This window comes from Jaculus jaculus, chromosome 7 (genome assembly GCF_020740685.1).
Source record: "Jaculus jaculus isolate mJacJac1 chromosome 7, mJacJac1.mat.Y.cur, whole genome shotgun sequence".
In the NCBI taxonomy this organism is placed as follows: Eukaryota; Metazoa; Chordata; class Mammalia; order Rodentia; family Dipodidae; genus Jaculus; species Jaculus jaculus.
In genome coordinates, this window is record NC_059108.1 from 12,994,530 (window position 1) to 13,016,823 (window position 22,294).

The 22,294-nt window shown below is 45.4% G+C and overlaps 1 protein-coding gene across 2 annotated transcripts in view; it reads left to right on the forward strand.

Moving 5' to 3' along the window:
- The first annotated feature begins 11,238 nt into the window (after positions 1 to 11,238).
- Positions 11,239 to 22,294, forward strand: part of Tex26 (testis expressed 26) — a 43,604-nt gene continuing 32,548 nt past the window's right edge. For both annotated transcript variants that reach the window (XM_045155378.1, XM_045155379.1), the window contains exon 1: positions 11,239 to 11,377. In XM_045155378.1, the coding sequence (XP_045011313.1) occupies positions 11,323 to 11,377 (55 nt within the window). In that variant the 5' untranslated portion in view covers positions 11,239 to 11,322. The remainder of the gene's footprint in view (positions 11,378 to 22,294) is intronic.

Below are 22,294 nucleotides of genomic sequence, written 5' to 3' on the forward strand. Positions count from 1 at the left end.
ATTTTCTCTCTGAAAATTCCAATACGAGGAGAGCCATCATTCTGGGGCTACATATGGACCAGCCCTCTTTTAAAAAATATTTTTAAATTTTATTTATTTGAAAGAAAGAGAGAGAGAGAGAGAAGGAGAGAGAAAGAGGCAGATAGAGAATGGGCACATCAGGGCCTCCAGCCGTTGCAAACGAACTCCAGATGCATGCACCCCCTTGTGCATCTGGCTTATGTGGGTCCTGGGGAGTTGAACCTGGGTCCTTTGGCTTTGCAGGCAAATGCCTTAACCACTAAGCCATCCCTGCAGCCCTGTGCCAGCCCCCTTTGTGGCAGCTGTGATCTGGAAGTCTGTGATGGCCAGTTTCATGTGTCAGCACTGGCTGGCTAGAGCCCAGCTATTTGATCAAACGTCGTTCTGGATGTTTCTGTGAGGAGTGAGATGACCATTTAAATGAATGAGTTTAGAGAGGAGTCCCCTCTTTAACGTGGCTGGGCCTCAGCCAGTCAGCTGAGGGCTTGAACATCTTTGGTTTCCAGCTACAGCACAGGCTCCAATCCACTCTAAATTTTGGTCTTGCCAGTAACCACGATTGTATGTGATGTGATTCCTCAAAGTAAGGTTCTGGAGCTGGGTGTGGCGGCACATCTGTCCTCCCAACAGCTGGGCAGTAAAGGCAGGAGGAGCAGGAGTTCAAGGTCATCCTTGGCTGCATCCCAAGTTTGAGGCCAGGCTGCGACATTCTCTAGCAGTCATTTTCTCCTTAGAGTGTTTCTCCTTAGAATGTAGAGTGTTTGTTTTGTTTTGTTTTTGTTTTTGTTTTTCTAGACAGAGTCTCATGTAGCCAAGTGTGGTAATTTGAATGGATGGCCCCTAATATATTCAGGATTTTATTAAAGTTTATAATTTATATATGACTTGACTGGAGGAGGTATCACTGTGGGTGATTCCTAGGGTCCAGCCCTAAGGTGTGGGGGTAGATTTGTAACTCCAACCTAAAGATATGCAAAGTCTCCATGTAGACCAGCTGACAGAAAGCTGGAAGAAGCCATTCTACTTGTAGTTCAATGGGAGAAAGAGATACCACCAGTAAAGATACTCAACAGTGGACACTGCAAGCCTTATAATTGGCCAGCCAGCCCAAATGAGCCAACGGGTGCAATAGTGGCACATCTGTCATGGTGGAAACCAACTGCCCTCCAATTGGACTGGAGGCCCGCTCCATGGGGGGGGGGGGACACATCCCTGATATTGAAAACTTAAAACAGGGGTAGTCATGATCCCTAGGGGTGTAACATCTGCTGATGTCTGGAAAAATGTATATACTATGCTTATCAAACTGCCCAGTAAGCACTTCTCTTAATATTTATACCCTTATATTAACACTACTCTCACTTTGGGTAGAGAATCTTCTCTTTTCAGATGGCAGTGATCTTGGGATGACTCAGAAGGTATCATAGTGCTTGAAAGAAGTGACTGGAATACTGAGTAACATCTTGATCACACCTTCCAAGGCTCAGGGTCTAATGTGGAAGAGGTGGTGGAAAGAATGTAAGAGCCTAAGGAAGGGTAGGACTCCTTACAATATGCTCCCTCCAGACTTAAAATGGCCTAGATATCCATGACCTCACAGTGCCTGACACTACCTACACAAGGTCATCATAACAGGAGGAAAATATCATGACATCAAAATAAAAGACAGACTGATTGAGATGGGGAGGGGATATGATGGAGAATGGAGTTTCAAAGGGGAAAGTGGGGGGGGGGAGGGAGGGTATTACCATGGGATATTTTTTATAATCATGGAAAATGTTAATAAAAATTGAGAAAAAAATTAATAAATAAAATAAATTTTAAAAAAGATATGCAAAGTGCTTGAGCTTAGCTTGGACTTCCTGAGGTGTGCTTGTTTGTCTGTGTACCGCTGTTGGTGGCTGTGTGGCTTTTTCCCTCTCTGCTCAAATCTGTGAAGGCAGGCCAGCTCCTTAGGCCATTATGGAGCTTCCCCTGGTTCTGTGAAGCTTCAGTAAGAATCCCTTCCTCCATAGCTGTGTCTGGTCTGGAGGTTCATCCCCGTGACCTGCAGATGACTGCTAGAGAATGTCGCAGCCTGGCCTCAAACTTGGGATGCAGCCACGGATGACCTTGAACTCCTGCTCCACCCTGTGGACTCTTGCATATTTCATAGTCCAGCTCCTTGAAGACTGCCGTCAACTCTTTCCTCCTCCCAGTCAGAAGGCGACCATGCCTTCTGCATTACCAGATGTCATAGTCAGCTTCATGTTGCTTGGAGGCACAGCCCAACCAGACACAGTTTATAGAAGGAAGGGGTTTATTTCAAACATACAGACTCAAGGGAAAATTCCATCAGCAACCAAAGAAGGTGCTTCCAGACGTCCAAGCAGAGAGAGAAACTACAGAAAGCAAGGTACCAGCCCCAGCCCATGTGTGCGCACACACACACACACACACACACACGCACACACATGCACACACACACACACTCGCCAGAGCTCAGACCTCTCTGTATAACTTTGGACTGGAAATTAAATCTGCCCCTGAACACACTGTGGGGCTGGACTCCAGCATCTTCACCCAGGCAGCTGGCATCTCAAGTTACAAGCTTTAATGAAACATCTGAGTCTATGGGGGAACCTACATTCCAACTCCTACGCCAGAGCAGAGCTTGTCAAGTTTGCATGCACTGAGGGATCTTCTGGAGTCTTTCTTGAGGACACATGAAACTCCAGGTAGGGCCGGAGCCACCAAGACTCCCCAGTGAGGCCAAGGCTGCCCTTGCAAGGGTCTAAGTCCATCTGTTTCCATCTGTGTGGATTACATGGTGGAGGAGAAGACAGTTTAGAAACTCAACCCTGCCTGACTTGCTGACTGCAGCAGTTACCTTTTTGCTGCTGGGAGGAAACACCCGACCAGAACAGCTTATGGAAGGAAAGGGTTTATTTTAGGCTAATAATTTTGAGGAGAAATTTCATCATGGTGGAGAATGTATGCCAACTGGCTCACATCTTCATACACCAGCAGAGGAGAGAGACAGAGAGAGACAGAAAGCTAGAGAGGGAGGGAGGGAGGGGGGAGAGAGAGATGCAAGAGCCAGTTGGCAGCTAGATCTGAACATACTGTGGGCGGGACTAATCAACCTTAAGTCCCGCCCTCAGTGGCACCACCTTCACCAAGGCCTCCCAAAGGCTCTACCTGGTGGTGACTAAGTAGGAAGCAATCGAGAAACACTGGAGGGCTGAGGAAATGGTTTAGCAGTTAAGGCATTTGCCTGTGAAGCCTAAGGACCCCGGTTCGATTCCTCAGGACCCACGTAAGCCAGATGCACATGCATCTGGAGTTTATTTGCAGTGGCTGGAGGCCCTGGCGTGCCCATTCTCTCTTTCTATCTGTCTCTTCCCCCACTCAAATAAATAAATAAACAATAAAAATATTAAAAAGGGGGAGATTTCTCAGTGGTTAAAGATGCTTGCTGACAAATCCTGATGGCCTGGGTTCAATTCCAGATGTAAAAAGTGGTATATGTGTCTGAAGTTTATTTGCAGGGGCAGGAGGCCCTGGAACACCCATTCTCTCTATCTGTTTCTTTTCCTCTATAATAAATTAAAAAATTTAAAAAAATAGGGTGGGGGAGATGGCTTAGTGGTTAAGGTGCTTCCCTGAGAAGCCTAAGGACCCAGGTTTGATACCCAAGTACCTATGTAAGCAAGATGCACAAGGTGGCATATGCTTCTGGAGTTTGTTTGCAGTGGTTGGAGGCCCTGGCATTCTCTCTCTCTTAAATAAATAAATAAAATATTTAAAAAGAAAACACTTAAGGTGGGCCAGGGGAGATGGCTCAGTGATTAAAGGTTCTTGCTTGCAAAGCTTGATAGCCTAGGTTCAGATCTTCAGTACCTATATAGAGCCAGAAGCATGGCACATGGATATGGAGTTGATTTGCAGTGGCAGGAGGGAGGCCCTGGCATGTCCATTCCTTCCCTCTCTCTCTGCTTGCAAATGAATAAAAATATTAAAAAGTATATACAAAATGATGGGAGACATTTTTAGATTCAAACCACCACACGGACTCTGTACACATTCTCACCAGTGCCCAGGGGTGGGTGGGTGTTCCCTCAGGCTGGGAGGCAGCTGGCTCTCCAGCACAGCTGTCTGTTCCCACCTAGCCCCCTCTCCTCTTTCCTGCAGCACCCACTCTCCCCCTCCTCCTTACCCTTGACCTAGGAACCTGGCTCCTTTGTCTCTTTAAAATAATGCCGCTGTCTGTCACTACCATACTGTTCAGGAAACAGATGGGCACATTTATGTCTTCCTGTAACATTACTGAATAACAGCAAATTCATAAGCCATGTGGATTTTGTTGTTGTGATAGTCCAAGCAGTCCTCATTCCCCTTGATAGCTGGCCATCGGCAATCACAAGTTCTTTTATTCTGGTCTTATCAAGTCTCACATCACGTGGCAATGTGTATACATGTATATGTACATATTTAGGTTACAGAATGGTTACGAAAGGGTTAACGTGGTGACAGAGTTGCAAGAGGCCTCACTGGAGGCGGAGAGCCAAGGTGGATGCCAGAGACCCCTGCGGGTGATGAGATATTAATGAAGCCAGCTGGAGAGCTGTGGGGGTGGGGGTGCGACACAGAGCCAGAGCATTGTAGGTCCAAGAGAACCCGAGTCTAGCAGAACTGCAGAGGCATAGGAGTGACCAGGGGGGCACTGGGTGGACGATGGCCCTGTCACCCTATAGGGTCCCATGGTGAGCTGAAGTCAGGAGGAGGGCAGGCAGTGGGGAATCTCTGCCTGTAGGGCCTCGATGCACACCCTGAGGGGACAGATGACATTGGTGGGGCCGTGGTCACTGTACTGTTAGCATCCCTCTGTACATGAGCCCTGGTGAAGGTGCTGCATCTGTCATCGGCCTGGTGTATTTGATGAGTTCTCAGGCCTTGTTTCTTCCTGATTTAATGCAGTCAACTGCTCATACATTGTCAAGGTATAGTACCTTCTTGCTTTTAGAAATAAGCTTTATTGGGCTGGAGAGATGGCTTAGCCATTAAGCGCTTGCCTGAGAAGCCTAAGGACCCCAGCTCGAGGCTCGGTTCCCCAGGACCCACGTTAGCCAGGTGCACAAGCGGGCGCACGCGTCTGGAGTTCGTTTGCAGTGGCCGGAGGCCCTGGAGCGCCCATTCTCTCTCTCTCCCTATCTGCCTCTTTCTCTCCCTGTCTGTCGCTCTCAAATAAATAAATAAAAATAAGCAAAAAAAAATTAAAAAAAATAAGCTTTATCAGTCTGCGCTTCATGGTTCATTTGGATGGGTAGGTGGTGGTGTCTTTGTGCACACTTGAAGTGCAGAGTCATTTTTCTTCTGCATTTGCACTTAAACTTGAACAAAATGATACTGGGCACCATGGCGCACACCTTTAATCCCAGCACTTGGGAGGCAGAGGTAGGAGGATCGTTGTGAGTTCAAGGCCATGCTGAGGGGACATAGTGAATTCCAGGTCAGTCTGGGCTAGGGTGAGACCCTACCTGGAAAAAAACAAAAAAGAAAAAAAAATGAACCAAATGTTTGTAAAATGGAGTCTCCTGGGACAAGGCACAACCCAAAAGTCACATCTCGCAAAATAGGTCACAGCATTCATACCAGAACAATCTGGTCTCTACACTGATGCACTCCCTCTCCCATGGCTAGAAGTTTCTCCTCCTCCTCCTCTTCCTTCTCCTCCTTCTTTTTAAAAAAATATTTATTTATTCATTTGCAAACACAGAGAAGAGAAACATAGGGAGAGAATGGGTATACCAGGACCTCCAGCCCTTGCAAACATACTCCAGACACATGTGCCCCTTTGTGCATCTGGATTTACTCGAGTACTAGGGAATTGAGTCCTGGTCATCAGGCTTTGCAGGTAAATGCCTTAACTGCCAAGCCATCTCTCCAGATCTGGAAGTTTATTCTTTTTAAAAAAATATTTTAATTATTTATTTATTTGAAAGAGAGAGAGAGAGAGAAGAGGTAGATAGAAAGAGAGAATGGGCACGCCAGTATCTTCAGCCACTGCCAATTAACTCGAGGCATGCGCTGCCTTGTGCATCTGGCTTATGTGGGTCTTAGGGAATCGAACCAGGGTCCTTAGGCTTTGCAGGCAAATGCCTTAACCACTATGCCATCTCTCCAGATCTGGAAGTTTATTCTCAACAGCCGATATTTGAATGCTCCATTCCTGCTGTGTCTCTCGCTCTTACCACCCATCCATCTACACTGCTCCACACCATGCTCTGTCTGCATGTGCGCAGAGAGAAATTTCTCATAATCACGTTCATTGGAAACAACCAATTGACTTTTAACCCATTCGATATAATTCTCTATTGTTTTGGATCAATGCAAGGCTCTGCAAAAGGCACATTGGTGACACAGCTGCTTTTCCTGAGTGAACATTCTGGCATTATACAATTTTGCTTCTCCTCAGGGTTTAGAGCTCCACCCTGCTCCCCTCCTTACATAGTACAATTCACTCCAGGAACATTCCATGCTCAAGTAAAGCCAAAATAATCACCCCTGGACCACGGGGCTGTTCTTTCCAGCATTTGGACTCTGCTGCCTTCTGCACAAGCCAGGCGTGGTGGCGCACGCCTTTAATCCCAGCGCTTGGGAGGCAGAGGTAGGAGGATCAGTGTGAGTTCGAAGCCACCCTGAAACTACAGAGTGAATGCCAGCTCACAGCAGGGAAGCTCCAATCTCTTGTTCTTCTCATGTCACTTGCTCTTCTTCCTCTACCTCGTTGGCTCCATACATCTGAAGGACTCAGCCCAGGCCATGTCTGTCTTCCCCCAGGAAACTGTCCCCAAACTCCTGTCATACACCTTCACAGGGGCCTAGTCCTCAATATTACATGCACAAGCAGCGTGCATTGAAAGGAGAAAGAAAAACAACAACAATAATTGACAAACCAACCTAGATTTAGTCATTTAGAGAGGCTGCTTTTATCAACCTAACTTCAAAGGCAGGCATAGGGATACACCACTCACCAGCATGTGGACGGGCACTCTAAAAATGCATGCCCACACAGAAGCGTGAACATGTGCAAAAATGAAGCTCTAGACCACCAGTCAGACGACACAGGAATATCTTGGCTTTTTTCGGCTCAGTACTGGCACACAGTTGGGAGGTCTCTGCCTCCCCGTGACCCAGGGGACGGACAGTAGTGACTTATTTTACAGATAGGGAGCCTGGGGCCTCCCGAGGGAAGTAACCAAGGCCTCTTCTGGCTCGTTTGGTGCACACCCCACGTTTCAGCTTCTCTCAGATGAGGCAAACGCAAGACATTAGTAAGAATTCACTTTTAAAATTCTATACACTCGCTGCTCTGTTTTAAAAATATACTTCTTTTAAATTATGCTATGTTAATTAGCCTTACCATTTCCAGACAGTTAATCTGTTATTGGGTGTTACTTTCTTAATTTAGATGCCACTACTAAATCCGAATTTAGACTCATTCCTTTTAATAACACCGACAGAAGCCTGCGCCTCCTAATGTGTTCCGCCATTCATTGCTTTAAAATTTGAGTCTAAAACGTGTTATATTTCTCCACTGTGTGGTTGCAACTCTACCATCAGAAAGTTCTAGTTTCATGCTTCATTTTAAGAAATTGTTCACACACACAGAGAGACACACATGCACACACTCACTAAATTTTGTGTGTGATCATTAATGTTATGATCATTCAGTCTTCTTTGATAAACTCCACCTTGGCCACATACTTCACCATCCATGTAAGGCCCTATATTAGAATAACTCCTTTCTGAATAAGGGACAGTTGTAAATTACTTTCTTTTTGGTTTTTTGAGGCAGCGTTTCGCTCTAGCCCAGGCTGATCTGGAATTCACTATGAAGTCTCAGGGTGGCCTCGAACTCATGGCGATCCTCCTGCCTCTGCCTCCTGAGTGCTGGGATTAAAGACGTGTGCCACCATCCCCAGAGTAAATTACTTTTTAAACATGTGTATTTCCTGTTTCTGCAAGAGTGAGTGATAGCTATGTCTTAGTCTGGAGCCATTTAGTAGTCACTAAGCACCTGTTGTATAGTCCAGTGACTGCGTAGTTCCAAGAATATGAAGTCATTCACCCAGCAAGTACCCAAATAAACAGCTTTTTAAACTGTGGGGTCACAAAACTGAATGTGGGTTTAGAAAAATAATGTAACAGTACTAAGATGTTTCTGAATGTGAACAGTCATCAAAAATGAACTCAAAATCAAATGGATAGCTAATGAATCCAAGATGTTCCTGGCAATGCTCTTACCCATGTCTCACCGGATGACTTCATGGCAACTTGGTTTGGGGCACAACCACAGAATGCTCTGACTCAATGAAATGCCAGTGAACCTGCTGGAACTCCTCAACTCAGACTGGAGACGATTGTATGTCATTAAGTGCAGTGTCTTCACTGTGCACACAAAGGTTTCTGCTCTTATAGAAATGTGATTATGAAATTATGGAAAATAAACGCTCAATATTTTCCTGCCATCATTCATCAGCATGTATGTATCAAACCAGCATTTCTTTGGATTGTATTCTATTTAAGGGCTTGATTTTAAAAATTGGTATTAGCCAGGCATGGTGGCATGTGCCTTTAATCCCAGCACTTGGGAGGAAGTGGTAGTGGGATCATTGTGAGTTCGAGGCCAGCCTGAGACTATATATATTGAATTCCAGGTCAGCTTTGGCAAAGGGAGACCCTACCTCAAAATAAATAGATGAAAGTAAATAAAAATTGCTATTTGTGTTGGTGACTTGAGTTTCATAAAAAAAAATTGTTAAATGATTCTTTTGCTTGGGATTAGGGCTGAATTTCAAAAATGGCCCTAAACTTACTTGTATCATTTTGCATTATTTATTTATACATACATGAAGCAGGCTGTTATCATTGCCAGTTATAAAATAAAAATCAGCTCTGAAAAATATTTAAAATGTTCTGTTTTTCAGCATTAAATATTAAACCAAGATTTAATTATTGTTTAAAATATAATTTATTTGCAAGGAGAGAGGGAGAAAGAGAGAGAGAGAGAATGAGAATGGGTACATCAGGGCCTCTAGCTGTTGCAAACGAGCTCCAGACACATGCACCACCTTGTGCATCTGGCTTATAAGGGCACTTGGGAATCAAACCTGGGTCCTTAGGCTTTGCAGGCAAGCGTCTTAACCATTAAGCTATCTCTCCATCCCAAGATTTAATTATTTATGTACAAAAAGCATATCCATCTCATTAGTATGTGAATTTGCTTTCATCTGTAATGGGTGATAAAATTATATGTACACCAAAGAATGGCTTTAAGATAAAGTTCTTTGTGAGTTATTATTAGCAAATATTTGATCTGCATACCTGTCTTATATACCTATATGCCTGGGATTGCAGAGCTGCGGAAAACCTCTACAAAGCCCTGCTCTAACCGAGAAGGGAAGAGGACGGGCGTGGAAGAAGAATGGATCAAGGCCAGGGGAGGAGAACTGTCACACAGCTGACCTTCCCCTCCCCGTCTCTGTTGGCATTTTTCACTTCCCGGCTTCTTTAAGACTTGAGTTCAGCTCCATGGTTTGGATATGAGCAGGGCTGTCCAAACGCCCTCATGTAAAAGGCTTGGTACCTTTGACAGGATGATGCCATTGGTTCCTGGGTCACTGGAGGCATGCCCCGGAGCAGAGAATCCGGAGCTCTATCTGGTCTCTGCTTCTTGAGGACAAGAGGTCTGAGTATCGGCTGTGCCACCATTTCCTGCCAGGCAATACAGTGGCGTGGTCAGGTGGTGGCCCTCTCTGAGCCTGTCTTACACCCTGGACATTTTGTTTGCTTATTTATTTGTTATTTGAGAGAGAAGTAGAGAAAGAGGCAGGTAGAGAGAGAGAGAGAGTGGGTGCTCCAGGGCCTCCAGCCACTGCAAATAATCTCCAGATGCCTGTGCTGCCTTGTGCATCTGGCTTAAGTGGGTCCTAGAGAATCCAGTCAGGGTCCTTGGGCTTTGGGGGCAAGCGCCTTAACCACTGAGACATCTCTCCAGCCCTTGACATTTTTACTTTATTTTTGAGAGAGAGAGAGAGAGACAGAGAGGGAGAGAGAAAGAGAGAGACAGAAAGAGAGAGAATGGGTGCACCAGGGCCTTTCGGCCACTGTGGATGAACTCCATATGCGTGCACCCCTTGTGCACGTGCGTGACATTGCATGCTTTGGTCACTTTGGCATCTGGCTATGTGGGACCTGGAGAGTCGAACAACTTAAGGCAAGTGTCTGAACCATTGACCATCTCTCCAGCCCATCTTCCTTCCTTCCTTCTTTTCTCCCTCCCTTCCTGCCTTCTTTCCTTTCTTTAATTTTTTTTTCTTTTTTTTTTTGAGGTAGGGTCTCACTCTAGCCCAGGCTGACCTGGAATTCACTCTGGAGTCTCAGGGTGGCCTCGAACTCACAGTGATCCTCCTACCTCTGCCTCCCGAGTGCTGGGATTAAAGCGTGTGCTACCAGGCCCAGCCCCAGTTTTTTTTTTTTTTTAAAGATAAGGCCATCACATAGATCACCCAGGCTGGTCTCATCACATTGTATACTTAAGGATGACCTTGAATTCCTGATTCTCTCCCTTCTACTTCCCAAGTGCTGGGATTACAGGCCAGTACCACCATATACCTAGCCACACCTTTAGACTTGAATCTCCAAACTTGTGAGCCCAAATAAGCCTTTCTTCATTTCACAATAATCCAGCGTCGGGAACGTCCTTGTAGTAACTGAGAGCTGACCAATACCCAGGCTGGCCTGTCTGACGGAAGCATGGGGCTGTCCCGGAAGCCAGAAGCTGTGTCTCATTCACAGTTAGACTAACTCCCTAACACTTGTGATCTTTTTTCCCCAGTCCACAAGGACTTTGCTTGAACTGACAGCTATGAGCAGATGCAAATTTGCAGATGAAAGTCTTGTCTCTCTCTTTCTTTGTCAGGCCAGCCTCAAGAGCTCTCAGCAATCCTCCTGCCTGAGGCTCCGGAGTTCAGGAATCATAGGTGTGCACATTGAGCCCCATACTGTACGCTTTCACTTTCCTCCTGAGTCTGCTATTCAGCAGGACACCAAGGTCACACCTGGGCTCAGTTTTCCCATCTTCCTCCTAGGGCCCTGGTTAAAGCCACCTGCCTGGGGAGGGCGGAGACTTGGGCTTCAGAGAATGCGACCAGTGTCTCCATGGTGACGCGTGCATCACAAAGGAGCAACCCACAGCCCTCTGCACAGGCTACAGGAGTCCTGCTGGTCTCCCCTGGCTGGTGACTGCCTATTGGGATGGCCCAGGCTGGGCCCCAAGCCCCCCACCCCTGTGAGCCCAAGCTCTCATCAAGTAAGACTGTGGATAGACACGACGGGTCTCTGGGGCGTGATATGTGCGTGGGGAAGGGGGTCGGCTGGGGGATGAGAGAGAGAGGTGGGGGTCTTTCTATCTCCTTTGCGGAGCAGGGCACTGACCTGCCAGTGTAAGTATGTGTGTGGTCTCGCTGTCCTTAAGGATGGGTCCAACTGGAGCGGGCAGACAACGAGGGAGAAGGACGAGGTATTCCCAACCTTGCTCCTTGTCTCGCCCTTCACGCTTTCTGCCAAGCGCTCCCTCTCTAAAACTCTCTTTAACAACACTTTATGAGACGCCTGGTTATGTGGGAACGGGATAGAGGGACAGAAAGAAAGGATCTTTCCAAGGACAAAAGGTCCGAAGACAAATTGGGATGAGAGATGAGGAAGCTCGAATGAGAAGATGTTGGGGCTCGGGGTTCATGGTGCCCGGTCAGGGTGAGGAGGGGAGAGGATGCTGCTTACCCCCCCCCCAACACCTGGCTGGGGCAGAGGCTGAGCATCCTTCAGAGATTTCGTGTGTGTGTGACAGATGGGGAGCTTTGGCCCCCTCATTCTGCTTGCACAGGCAGCAGGATTACCAGCTCAGCGTTCTGTGTTTGGGGGGGACAGCCTCTCGTGCTGCCTCGCTGGTGGCACAATTACTGTGTAGTCAGCTGTCATGGCCTTCCTGGGCGATAATGGCCCTTGCTGCTGTCTGGCTGGGTAATTGTGGCTCCACGCTGGCGGCAGGGCTGTGAGGAGCTGTTCAAATGAAAATTCTCTGGAACTGTGCTCCCAGGAGAATGGTGTTTTCATCCCACTTTATTCCTTTGTAAATTAAGAATAGGAAGGGAAAATAATTAGTAGAAAAATATTCAACTTACTCCATTCCTACAGGGTATAGAGTTAGGCAGAGATGGAGGTGGTGGGGGGGGGAGGGTGTACCTCCCCAGGATTCCTGAGGGAACATCTTTTAGTTTTCTTTTCCTGGGCTGCAGAGATGGCTAAACAGTTAAGGAGCTTACTGACAAAGCCAAAGGACCCAGGTTCGGTTCCCCAGTACCCATGTAAGCCAGATACACAAGGTGGTGCACGTGACACCATGCTGGGCTTGTCAGTGCTCTTCACCTGTGGTTACACCATCCGGTCTCTGTCTCACAGGTCATGTGACCTCCCTCTTTCAAGGACACTTGTAATGACAATTATGGTCCATGAGAACAACATTTTATATTGATCAATGCCTTTAATTCCCCAAACAGTGTAAGGCTACAGTTATTAGATTACACCCACACATATACCTTATCAATCAGGTCATTGTGACAAAAAAGAATCATGTGTGTGGGGCTGAAGAGGTGGCTTAGTGGTTAAGGTACTTGCCTGTGAAGCCCAAGGACCCAGGTTTGATTCCCCAATTCTCTTGTAAGCCAGATTGCACAAGGTGGTGCATACTTCTGGAGTTCATCTGCAGTGGCTAGATGCCCTGGTGAACTGATGCTCTCTCTGTTTCTCCCTCTCTCTCTCTCTCTCTCTCTCTCTCTCTCTCTCTCTCTCTCTCACACACACACACACACACACACACACACACATACATATAAATAAGTAAATATACAAAATATTTTTAAAAAACATTTAAAGAAGAATAATGCATGTGGAATACTTTGCAAGGTATCACGCAATACAATGCATTTGTTACTATTTTATAATATTCTCGACACTTTATATTTTCATAGCCACTAACACCACATAGGCCACTAAGTTTACAAAGGTAAGTGAACAAATGAGGCCTTACTCACCCGTCATTAACCATTTCTCCTTTAGGCTTCACACACAGCAGGCCATTTACTGCGTCTCAGACTCCCTTACCTGCTTCACTTCCCATGGAAAAAATGATTTATTTCACATCCTCCTATGTCTCTCTGTCAAACTGCTGTCAAATTAAATCACAGCTGTGTTGATGAGCGCTCTTCTGGGTCTGCCCTTGCTACCCGCTCTTCTCACTGGAGCAGAACCACTTCCTCCTCAGAGTGCCAGGGTCATGAGGACGGATGTCAGCCCCACTGTTAAACCTGTGCTCTTCCACAACTGGCAGGGTGCTGTGCCCCAGTGCCCAGCATGGACTTTGCCCGTGGCAGAGGACCACAGGAACAGAGGATGAGAGAAGGAAGAAACAAGGAAGCAAGAATTTCATGTGAGATGGACAGGGGCTCCAGTGAAAGACCTGGGAGAAGGGATATTACCCACTGTGGTAGTTTGAGTGTATGGCCCCATAGACACAGGTGTTTGAGTAACATTTGGCCTCTAGGGCTGGAGGGATGGCTTAGTGGTTAAGGCGTTTGCCTGCAAAGCCAAAGGACCCAGGTTCTATTCCCCAGGACCCACGTAAGTCAGATGCACAAGGTGGCACAGTGTATGGAGTTTGTTTGCAGTGGCTTGGGGCGTGCCTATTCTCTCTCTCTCTTCCTCTGTCTCATTCTCTCTCTCAAATAAATAAAATAAAGTGAAATATTAAAAAATATTTAGCCCCTGGCAGCCAGATTCTTGCTACAGGGAGCATGACACGGGGATGGATCTTGGAGTCAAGCCTAAGGTGTGTTTGGGGGTGGATCGTAAGCCTATCCCTAAGGTGGGGAGAGCAGTTGGAGCTGCGGTGGTTCATGCTGGCTGGTGTTGGTGTTTTCTGCCTTTTCGATGGCGTTCTAGATCTATGGAAGTAAGCCAACTTCTTCCACCACTGATGGTGTTTCCCTGGAATTTGTAAGCCTGGAATAAACCCTTGCCTCCTATAAGCTGCTTTTGATTCTGTGTTTGTCCCAGTGACTAGAAGCTGACTACAACATCCACCAACAAAAACGGTAGAGAACCCAGTGGTTCACAAAGAACTCACTGGAAATAGGCTTTGAGGAGATTGTCACTGTGGATTTTTATATGAACATTCCTGCTAATGAAGAGGATTAATTCCAGTGCATTTTATTTTCAAGAGCTTTGTCAATGGAGGTCAAAAAGCATACAGAATAGAACTGGCAAAAAAAAGATTATAATAAAAAAATCGTAGGGGATGCTCATCAGTTGGGTTGCAGGTATTCCCCATGGGGTTGTGGTTTATGCATTGTGGGAGCAGTAGTCAGTTATTTTTGTTGTGTGTGTGAGGGGGAAATGTCTCTGGGCATGTTGTTTCAACCTATGGTTCATACAATCTTTCCACCCCCTCTTCTGCAAAATTCTCTGAGCTGTGGTGGGTGAGTTTCAAGTCTACTTCAGTGATGAGCTCTTAAGAGCCTCTGGATCTTGGCTTTGGTAGGTGTTGAGAACAGAATGGGGGCAGAGACGAGGGAAAAGAGGGTACCCACACATGATATATCCACATGAAATATGTTGTTAATAATGATAATAATTTAGAAAGAAAAAAGAAAATACATAAAAGAGATTAATCAGCATAGTATCAAAAGTACATATATATTATATTATATATAAAGGAAATATATACATATATATATAATATATAATGGGAAAAAAAGTCCTAAAAAGTATTTAATGTGAAGTTAAAGGGAGATATACTAGAAATGTGCATTTGAGTGATCTAGTAATAAAACAATAGACAGGAGCCCTTGATCTATGCTTGGGTGACACAGGAAGAGGGGTGCCTTTTAGCTTCAGGTCTTGGAGGCAGCCAAGCATGTTTCCCCTGTCCCTGCAGGCTCCCAGAATTGACATTCAGCAGCCCATGGCTGGCAACTATTCTTGGCAGAGGACAGATCCCTGAACAGGTAGCACAAGCAGTTCATGGTCGCCAGTGTGATTGACTGGGAGATGTGGCCTGGAGAACTTGATTTACTAAGGCATATCTGGGTCTAACAAAAGTGTTGAGCCAGGTGTAGTAGCGCACACCTTTAATCCCAGCACTCAAGAGGCCGAGGCAGGAGAACTGCTGTGAGTTTGAGGCCATCCTGGGACTGCATAGTGAATTCCAGGTCAGCCTGGGCTAGAGTGAGACCCTACCTCGAAAAAACAGCCACAACAAACCTGTTGGACTAGGTTACTTCTGTTTGCCTTGGGAGAAAGAGCGTGGAGAACCCTGGGCATGGTGGCTTGTGCCTGTATTCCCAGCCCTTGGCTACAGCAGGTGGGTCATGAGTTCAAAGCCAGTCTCTGGGCAGAAGATCCCTCCAAAGCCTGATTCAGAGGTTCCACTTGGGTTTAAAAAGGCTGACAGTTAATTAATTTGTTGGTTGATCTTTACTCCGTATGTGTGTTCATGGCTATGGGAGTGGCATGTGGGTCACGGCATGCTTGAGGAGGTCAGAGGACAACTTCCTGGATTGGTGGTCCTACCTTAGCTCCCACCACTGTCTGAAGCCTGGTCTTTCATTGCTACTCATTGCTTCCTGTGACATCTGGAAATTCTCCTGTCTTCACCACCTCCTTTCCTGAAGTAGGCACACTGGGATTACAGAAATGCAACCCAGCTTCCAGCATTTAATAGGGAGTCTGGGGATCTGAACCTGTGTATTCAGAGTTGTACAACAAGCACTTTTGCCATCTTCCCCAGCCCAAAGAAAGCTTTAAGAGCAACTGACCTCACAATGTATTCTCACAATGTCTTCCCACTTACCTGTCCACATTTGGAATTCTTTTCACAAAGAACATGTAATTTTGCTGTTGGAATCAACTGCTTTCAAGTCTGATAGGCATCCCACCAAGGCAGGACTTCAAAGAATGATGCTCTTCCCCTAGCAGAGTGAGATTTGAAAGGATCCATTAGCAGTAAGCAGGGAGCAGAGATTCCCAGTAGGACACACTTCAGTTTTCTGCCTTGGGAGGTTCCTGGGTGAACATGGAACCAGAACCAGTGTGAGGGTTATGAGGAATTGTCACAGACAGGTGGATCTGTCTGCCTGCCTTGACCTGAGGGCTTGTTAAATTAAAAACAGACCTGGCACAGAGAAGTGGGGAGATGAATGCTAAGAAGGTCACAGATGACAGAGACCAGAAATATTTGGTCAGGGCTTTAAGAATATTGAGAAATTGCAAAAGAAGATACTTTATGTTTTTTTTTTTTTTGGTTTTTTTTTTTTTGGTTTTTCAAGGTAGGATCTTGCTCTAGCCCGGGTTGATCTGGAATTCACTATGGAGTCTCAGGGTGGCCTGGAACTCACCACAATCCTCCTACCTCTGCCTCCCAAGTGCTGGGATTAAAGGCATGCACCACCATGCCTGGTTACTTTATGGTAATTTTTTAAAAAACTATTTTTTATTTATTTGAGAGAGAGAGAGGGAGAGAGAGGGAGAGAGCACCAGGGCCTCTAGCTGCTGTAAATGAATTCCAGATGCATCAGCTACCTTATGTACATCTGGCTTATGTGGGTCCTGGGGAATCAAACCTGGGTCCTTTGGCTTTGCAGGCAGGCACCTTCACCACTAAGCCATCTCTCCAGCCCACTTTATAATAATTTTAATGGGACACGTGAGTGTGAAAAGTTCAAGCAATGACATGACTACAGTATCCTAGGGATGAGGGGATAGAAACCAGACAGTACCATTTATTGAAACATTAGAGTCATTCATCCAGATTCTCAGAAAATGTAAAGCAACAAAGAGTAATTGCCCAAAGGTATACAATATGAGAGAATGACTGAAGTTTAACTTTAGAACATATACATATTCAGTAGTGTCCCACTACCTGAAACGGATATGTTCCCAAACCATGGCTAGAACTGACCCTACCCATAAGTTTCTATCATACTGCCAGACATCTACAAGGTGATGACTGAGTAGGTAGTGTATGCTGTGTGACCAAGTGATGGCTCACATCTCAAGCCAGAAGAAGGCACATGGCATGAGATTTTTATCATGGAATTTAAAGTGGCATGCAATTTGAAACTTACAAGTTGCTAATTTCCAGAACTTTTCATTTGATATCTTTTGACTATAGTTGAATATAGGCATATATTGTTGGGTTGAATTTTTATTTATGAAAGAGAGAGAGAGAGAGGGAGGAAGGAAGGGAGGGACAGAATGGGCATACTAGGACCTCTGGCCAATGCAAACAAACTCCAGACGCATGTGCCACCATGTGCATCTGGCTTACGTGGGTTCTGAGGTATCAAACCTGGGTCCTTAGGCTTTTCAGGCAAGCACTTTAACTGCTAAGCTATCTCTCCAGCCCTGGGTAGAACTTTTTATTACCTACACTGTACCAGCCTTGCTGGCAGGGTATTAATCCATAGCAGTAGATACACTTCACTAATCTTATATATGCTGTCTCCATACATCCTCTGCTGCTCTGTTTTTGTTTGAAGCTAACACGTAGGCATCCTTATGCCACATCCTCATGTGGGATCAGCACCTACAACTCTTAACTCCTCTCTGTTTTTTTGATTTTTGTTTTTCGAGGTAGGGTCTCACTTTAGCCCAGGCTGTCCTACAATTCATTATGTAGTCTCAGGATAACCTTTAATTCATGGCAATCATCCTACCTCTGCTTCCTGAGTGTTGGGATTAAAGGCGTGCACCACCGCACCCAGCTGTCTTTGCTCTTTTCTTATAGGGTAAGTTCAATACTCCTTTTCAACAGTAAACTTCTTTAATGATCACTCTTTATAAGCAATACCCATATGTGCTTTAAGTTCTTCAATTAGTTACCTACTACTGGAATTATTTTGACCTATAACCTTGACAGTAAACTTTCCCTGACGGAAGACAAGCTCTCCTTTCATCTGTGTGCATCTCCCGTCAGAGGTCTCCCTGTGAAGTCACTCAGTTACAAACTTTGTCCCAAGATTGTGTTTTTGTGTCCCTGTCCCTTAAGTTATGCCCAGGTAAATGCCAGGAGTTGCCCCTCTTCTTCTACAATCTATCATTGAAATTTCTGATAAGAGCGAGCCACTGTGTTCCTACGAAATCTGGAGGCACTTTGTTGACAATAGGGGATTGGGGCACATAATCATCGTGCGGCTGCTGACTCCCCAGGAGTGTGCCTCAGTGTCTTCCTAGAACCACTTAGCCCCGTTTGCCACAGGAAATTCGTGTCTCCTCTGGGGTCTTTCTTCCTCTGGCTTTCAGACTACCGCATGTTAGTTACTGCTTTTTAGCTCTTCTCTCTGGGTCCTTTTCTGACCTTCGAGCTTAAGCTTTAGCCTTGAGATTTCTGTAACTTCACCCCTCTAACCATCATACCTGCTTTCATAGTTTTCAGTAACATTTAGGCCAAGGATTTTTTTTTTTGCATTTATTACAAAGAATGAATTACTCTGGCCCCCATGTAAATCACCACAGCGTTTCCCCCTAATTTATTGTTAGTGACTGGCGTAAGAAAAGGCTCCTGGCTGGAGAGATGGCTCACCAGTTAAGAGCATTTCCTGTTTCACCATGATGGTCTGAGACTGCCTGAGTTCAAATCTCCAAATCCCGCATAAAACAGCTGGGCATGGCCACGTGTGCCTGTAACCCCAGTCTTGCAGGGGGGCAGAGGACCAAGAACGGATGGAGCCCTGAAAGCTTTGGATCTAGTGAATGGAGACTCCAGGTGAAATAGCAATGGGACGTTTTGCCCAATACTCAACTGCAGCCACAGCAGGCAAGTGACCCCCACTGCAGATGAGACTATGGGGCACTAAAAGGACACATATATGTGAAAATACCACACGCACCACAACATACGCACTACACACTACATACTACACACACACTTTCTCTCTGTCTCAAAGAAAGAAGAGGATAGTTTGTCTAATCGCCCATTTTTTGTAAAACAAAACAGATGAGAACTAAACCCCATGGTGTCTGTGTATTTGTACCTGAACATGTGAATCTGTATGTATACAGAAAAGACAAAAAGAACCAGGAAATGATGGTTAACATGGGATGGGAGGCAGGAGGACTGGGGAGGGTATGATGGTTGGTAGGAGCGGAAGAATCAAGGAATGACATGTCTGATTTGGCCCCTCGTGTGTAAAATCATTTCATGTGTGTGTGGCTGTATGTAATGTGATGCCAGTTGGTAGTTAAAGTATAACAGTGGGTATCTGAAGACAGTATTTCGAATCAAATAGTTTATGGTTTTTGTTGTTGTTGTTTTTAGTAGGGCTTGAGGTTGTTACGGTAGCACATATGAAGTGCTCATAAAAAAGCAAAGGGCCTATTTTTATGGTGAGGTAAACCTAATAATTCAGGTGAATTTCCTTTCCTTTTTCTTTTCCAGACCATAAATTGGCTTCTATGGCTCATTAGACTCTCAGGTAAAATTACTATCCAGAATGTTCTTTTAAATTGAGAACTTTAATATATGAAAATACGGTAATTTGATTGTGGTCCCATTCCTTTAGCTTTTTTTTTTTTTTTTTTTTTGTCTCTTCTACTCCCTCCTCATTCCCCGAGGACCTTCTTCTTTTAAGGTAGTCCTTCCTCTGTTTTGTTATCTTGTGTTTTTTTTAAATATTTTATATATTTATTTGAAAGAGAAAGAGAGAAGCTGAGAGAATGGGTACACCAAGGCCTCCAGCCACTGCAAATGAACTCCAGACACATACACCACCTTGTGCATCTGGCTTTACCTGGGTACTGGGGAATCAAATATGGGTCCTTTGGCTTTGCCAGCAAGCACCTTAACTGCTAAGCCACCTCTCCAGCCCCCTTTTTTTTTTTAAGTCCCCCATCCTTCATGGCAAGATGGGGATGGGCTTTGAACCTTACTGGTCTTGTGAAGATATTGGTGGCCACTGTGGGTCATCAATACACCATGTTTAGGATTACAGTGCCCCACAGTATGCCCACACACCCTATGGCTCTTACATTCTTTCTGCTCCATCTTCTGCAATGTTTCTAAATCTTGGAGAGGAATGTTAAAAGCCTTTCAACAGTCTCTTATTTTCTGCTTTGATGAGTTTTGAGTCTCCTCACTGTCTGTAACCATCTCCATAGAGATGGTTCTCTGGCTAGCTGTGAGAACCGCACTCTGTCCTCTGCACTGTTCTCTGAGCCTTGCTGGATGTGATAGAGATGACTTGTCCAATATTAAGCCCTGAGCCTTCTCTTTTTATAGTTTTGATGAGCCTTGGGTCTCCCTAGTATTTGCTGTCATCTGTAAAACGAAGGTTCTTTAGCCAAGAGTGGTAACTTAACTTAAACACGCACACTTAGAAGGCTGTTTGATGGGCATCTCTGTTTAGCCAAAGAACAGTGGAAACTTCCCTCTGGAGTCAATGTCCTTCCAAGCTAGTTTTTGATTCAATTCCAAGGCATGGATGCCCTCCCACTGAGCAGGGCCTTTTATCCAATCAGAGAGCCTTTGATTACCCCCATGACTTAGGTGCCACTATTGCACCATGGGATACATTCCACCAGGCTGGTTGCTGTGTAGCTTACAGGATCCACTGCTTGTTCAGACTATACATGACTGACTTTTCTTCCCAAGTACCAGAACTATAGAAGCTAGAGCTAGTAGAGTAAAGGCTTCCGTCTAGTTTCATCTTGATTTCTCAGTGTCCTGTGACCACCATCTGTGGTGTCTTTAGCAATAGCGTCTTGTGATCTCATTCTGTTGGTAACCAAGTGCTTTGCCAATGGCCTTCATTATTTTAGGTACTTTATGGGTCTCCCTGACCAACAGATCACTGTGCTTGTGGGGGGGGCAGGAGACCCATCTCTGGCCCTAGAATTCACCTGCAACAGCCCATGACTTCAGTGTAAAGCTTTTTCTACCCCAGAAGAAAACTTCTGTCCAAGTTATTTCTCTTCAACAAACACAGGGCTGGGGAGGTGGCTTAGCAGTTAAGGCACTTGTCTGCAAAGCCAAAGGACTCAGGTTTGATTCCCCAGGACCCACATAAACCAGATGCAGAAGATGGCATATACATCTGGAGTTTGTTTGAAGTGGCTGGAAGCCCTGGCATGCCCATTCTTTCTCTCTGTTTCTCAAATAAGTAAATAAAAATATTAAATTATTTTGAAAAATTTAAGACAACAAATTTTGTCTTTTAACTTAGTTAACAAGGAAGGTTTCTATGGTGCTTATTCATATCTTCTTTAGTTTGAGACTCCTTCCCTTACTCCTACCTCCTTTTCCCCTGCCCCCCACTTTAGACCTTTTCAAGCCCTGTATTCTGAACTAGGACCTGTCTATCAACTCTTCCTGCTTCTCCTCTCTCCAAGCCTCCTGCTGGCTTCCTGTCCTCTAGTTCTGATGTAATCACAACATACAGACATCTAACTAGTCCAGGCTACGACCCATAGATGTGAGAAAGCATCAGCACTTACCTTTCTGCACCTGAGTTGCCTCAGGATGAATTTTTATTTATTTATTTATTTATTTATTTATTTATTTATTTATATATTTATTTGAGAGAGACAGACACAGAGAGAAAGACAGATAGAAGGAGAGAGAGAATGGGCGCGCCAGGGCTTCCAGCCTCTGCAAACGAACTCCAGATGCGTGCGCCCCCTTGTGCATCTGGCTAACGTGGGTCCTGGGGAATCGAGCCTCAACCTGGGGTCCTTAGGCTTCACAGGCAAGCGCCTAACCGCTAAGCCATCTCTCCAGCCCAGGATGAATTTTTTTTGAGGTCCATCCATTTTTTTTTCCTGTAAATTTTATAATTTCATTTTCTCTTACTACTGAACTCTATTGTATATATATACCACAGCTTAGTGATCCAATCATCAGTAGATGAGCGTCTGGGATGGTTCCCTTGCCTAGCTACTATGAATAGAGGGGCAACAAACATGGCTGAGCAAGTGTCCCTGCGGTAAAATGCAGAGGCTTTAGGTATATGCCCAGGAGTGGTATAGCTGGGTCACAAGGCAGATCTAGTTTGAGGTTTCTGAGGGGTCTCCGTGCTGACTTTCATAGAGGCTGTATATTTACATGCAGTCTACGCTCCCACCGAAGTGAACAAGAGTTCCTCTTTCTCAAGCCCTTGTCAGCATTGTTGTCATTTGT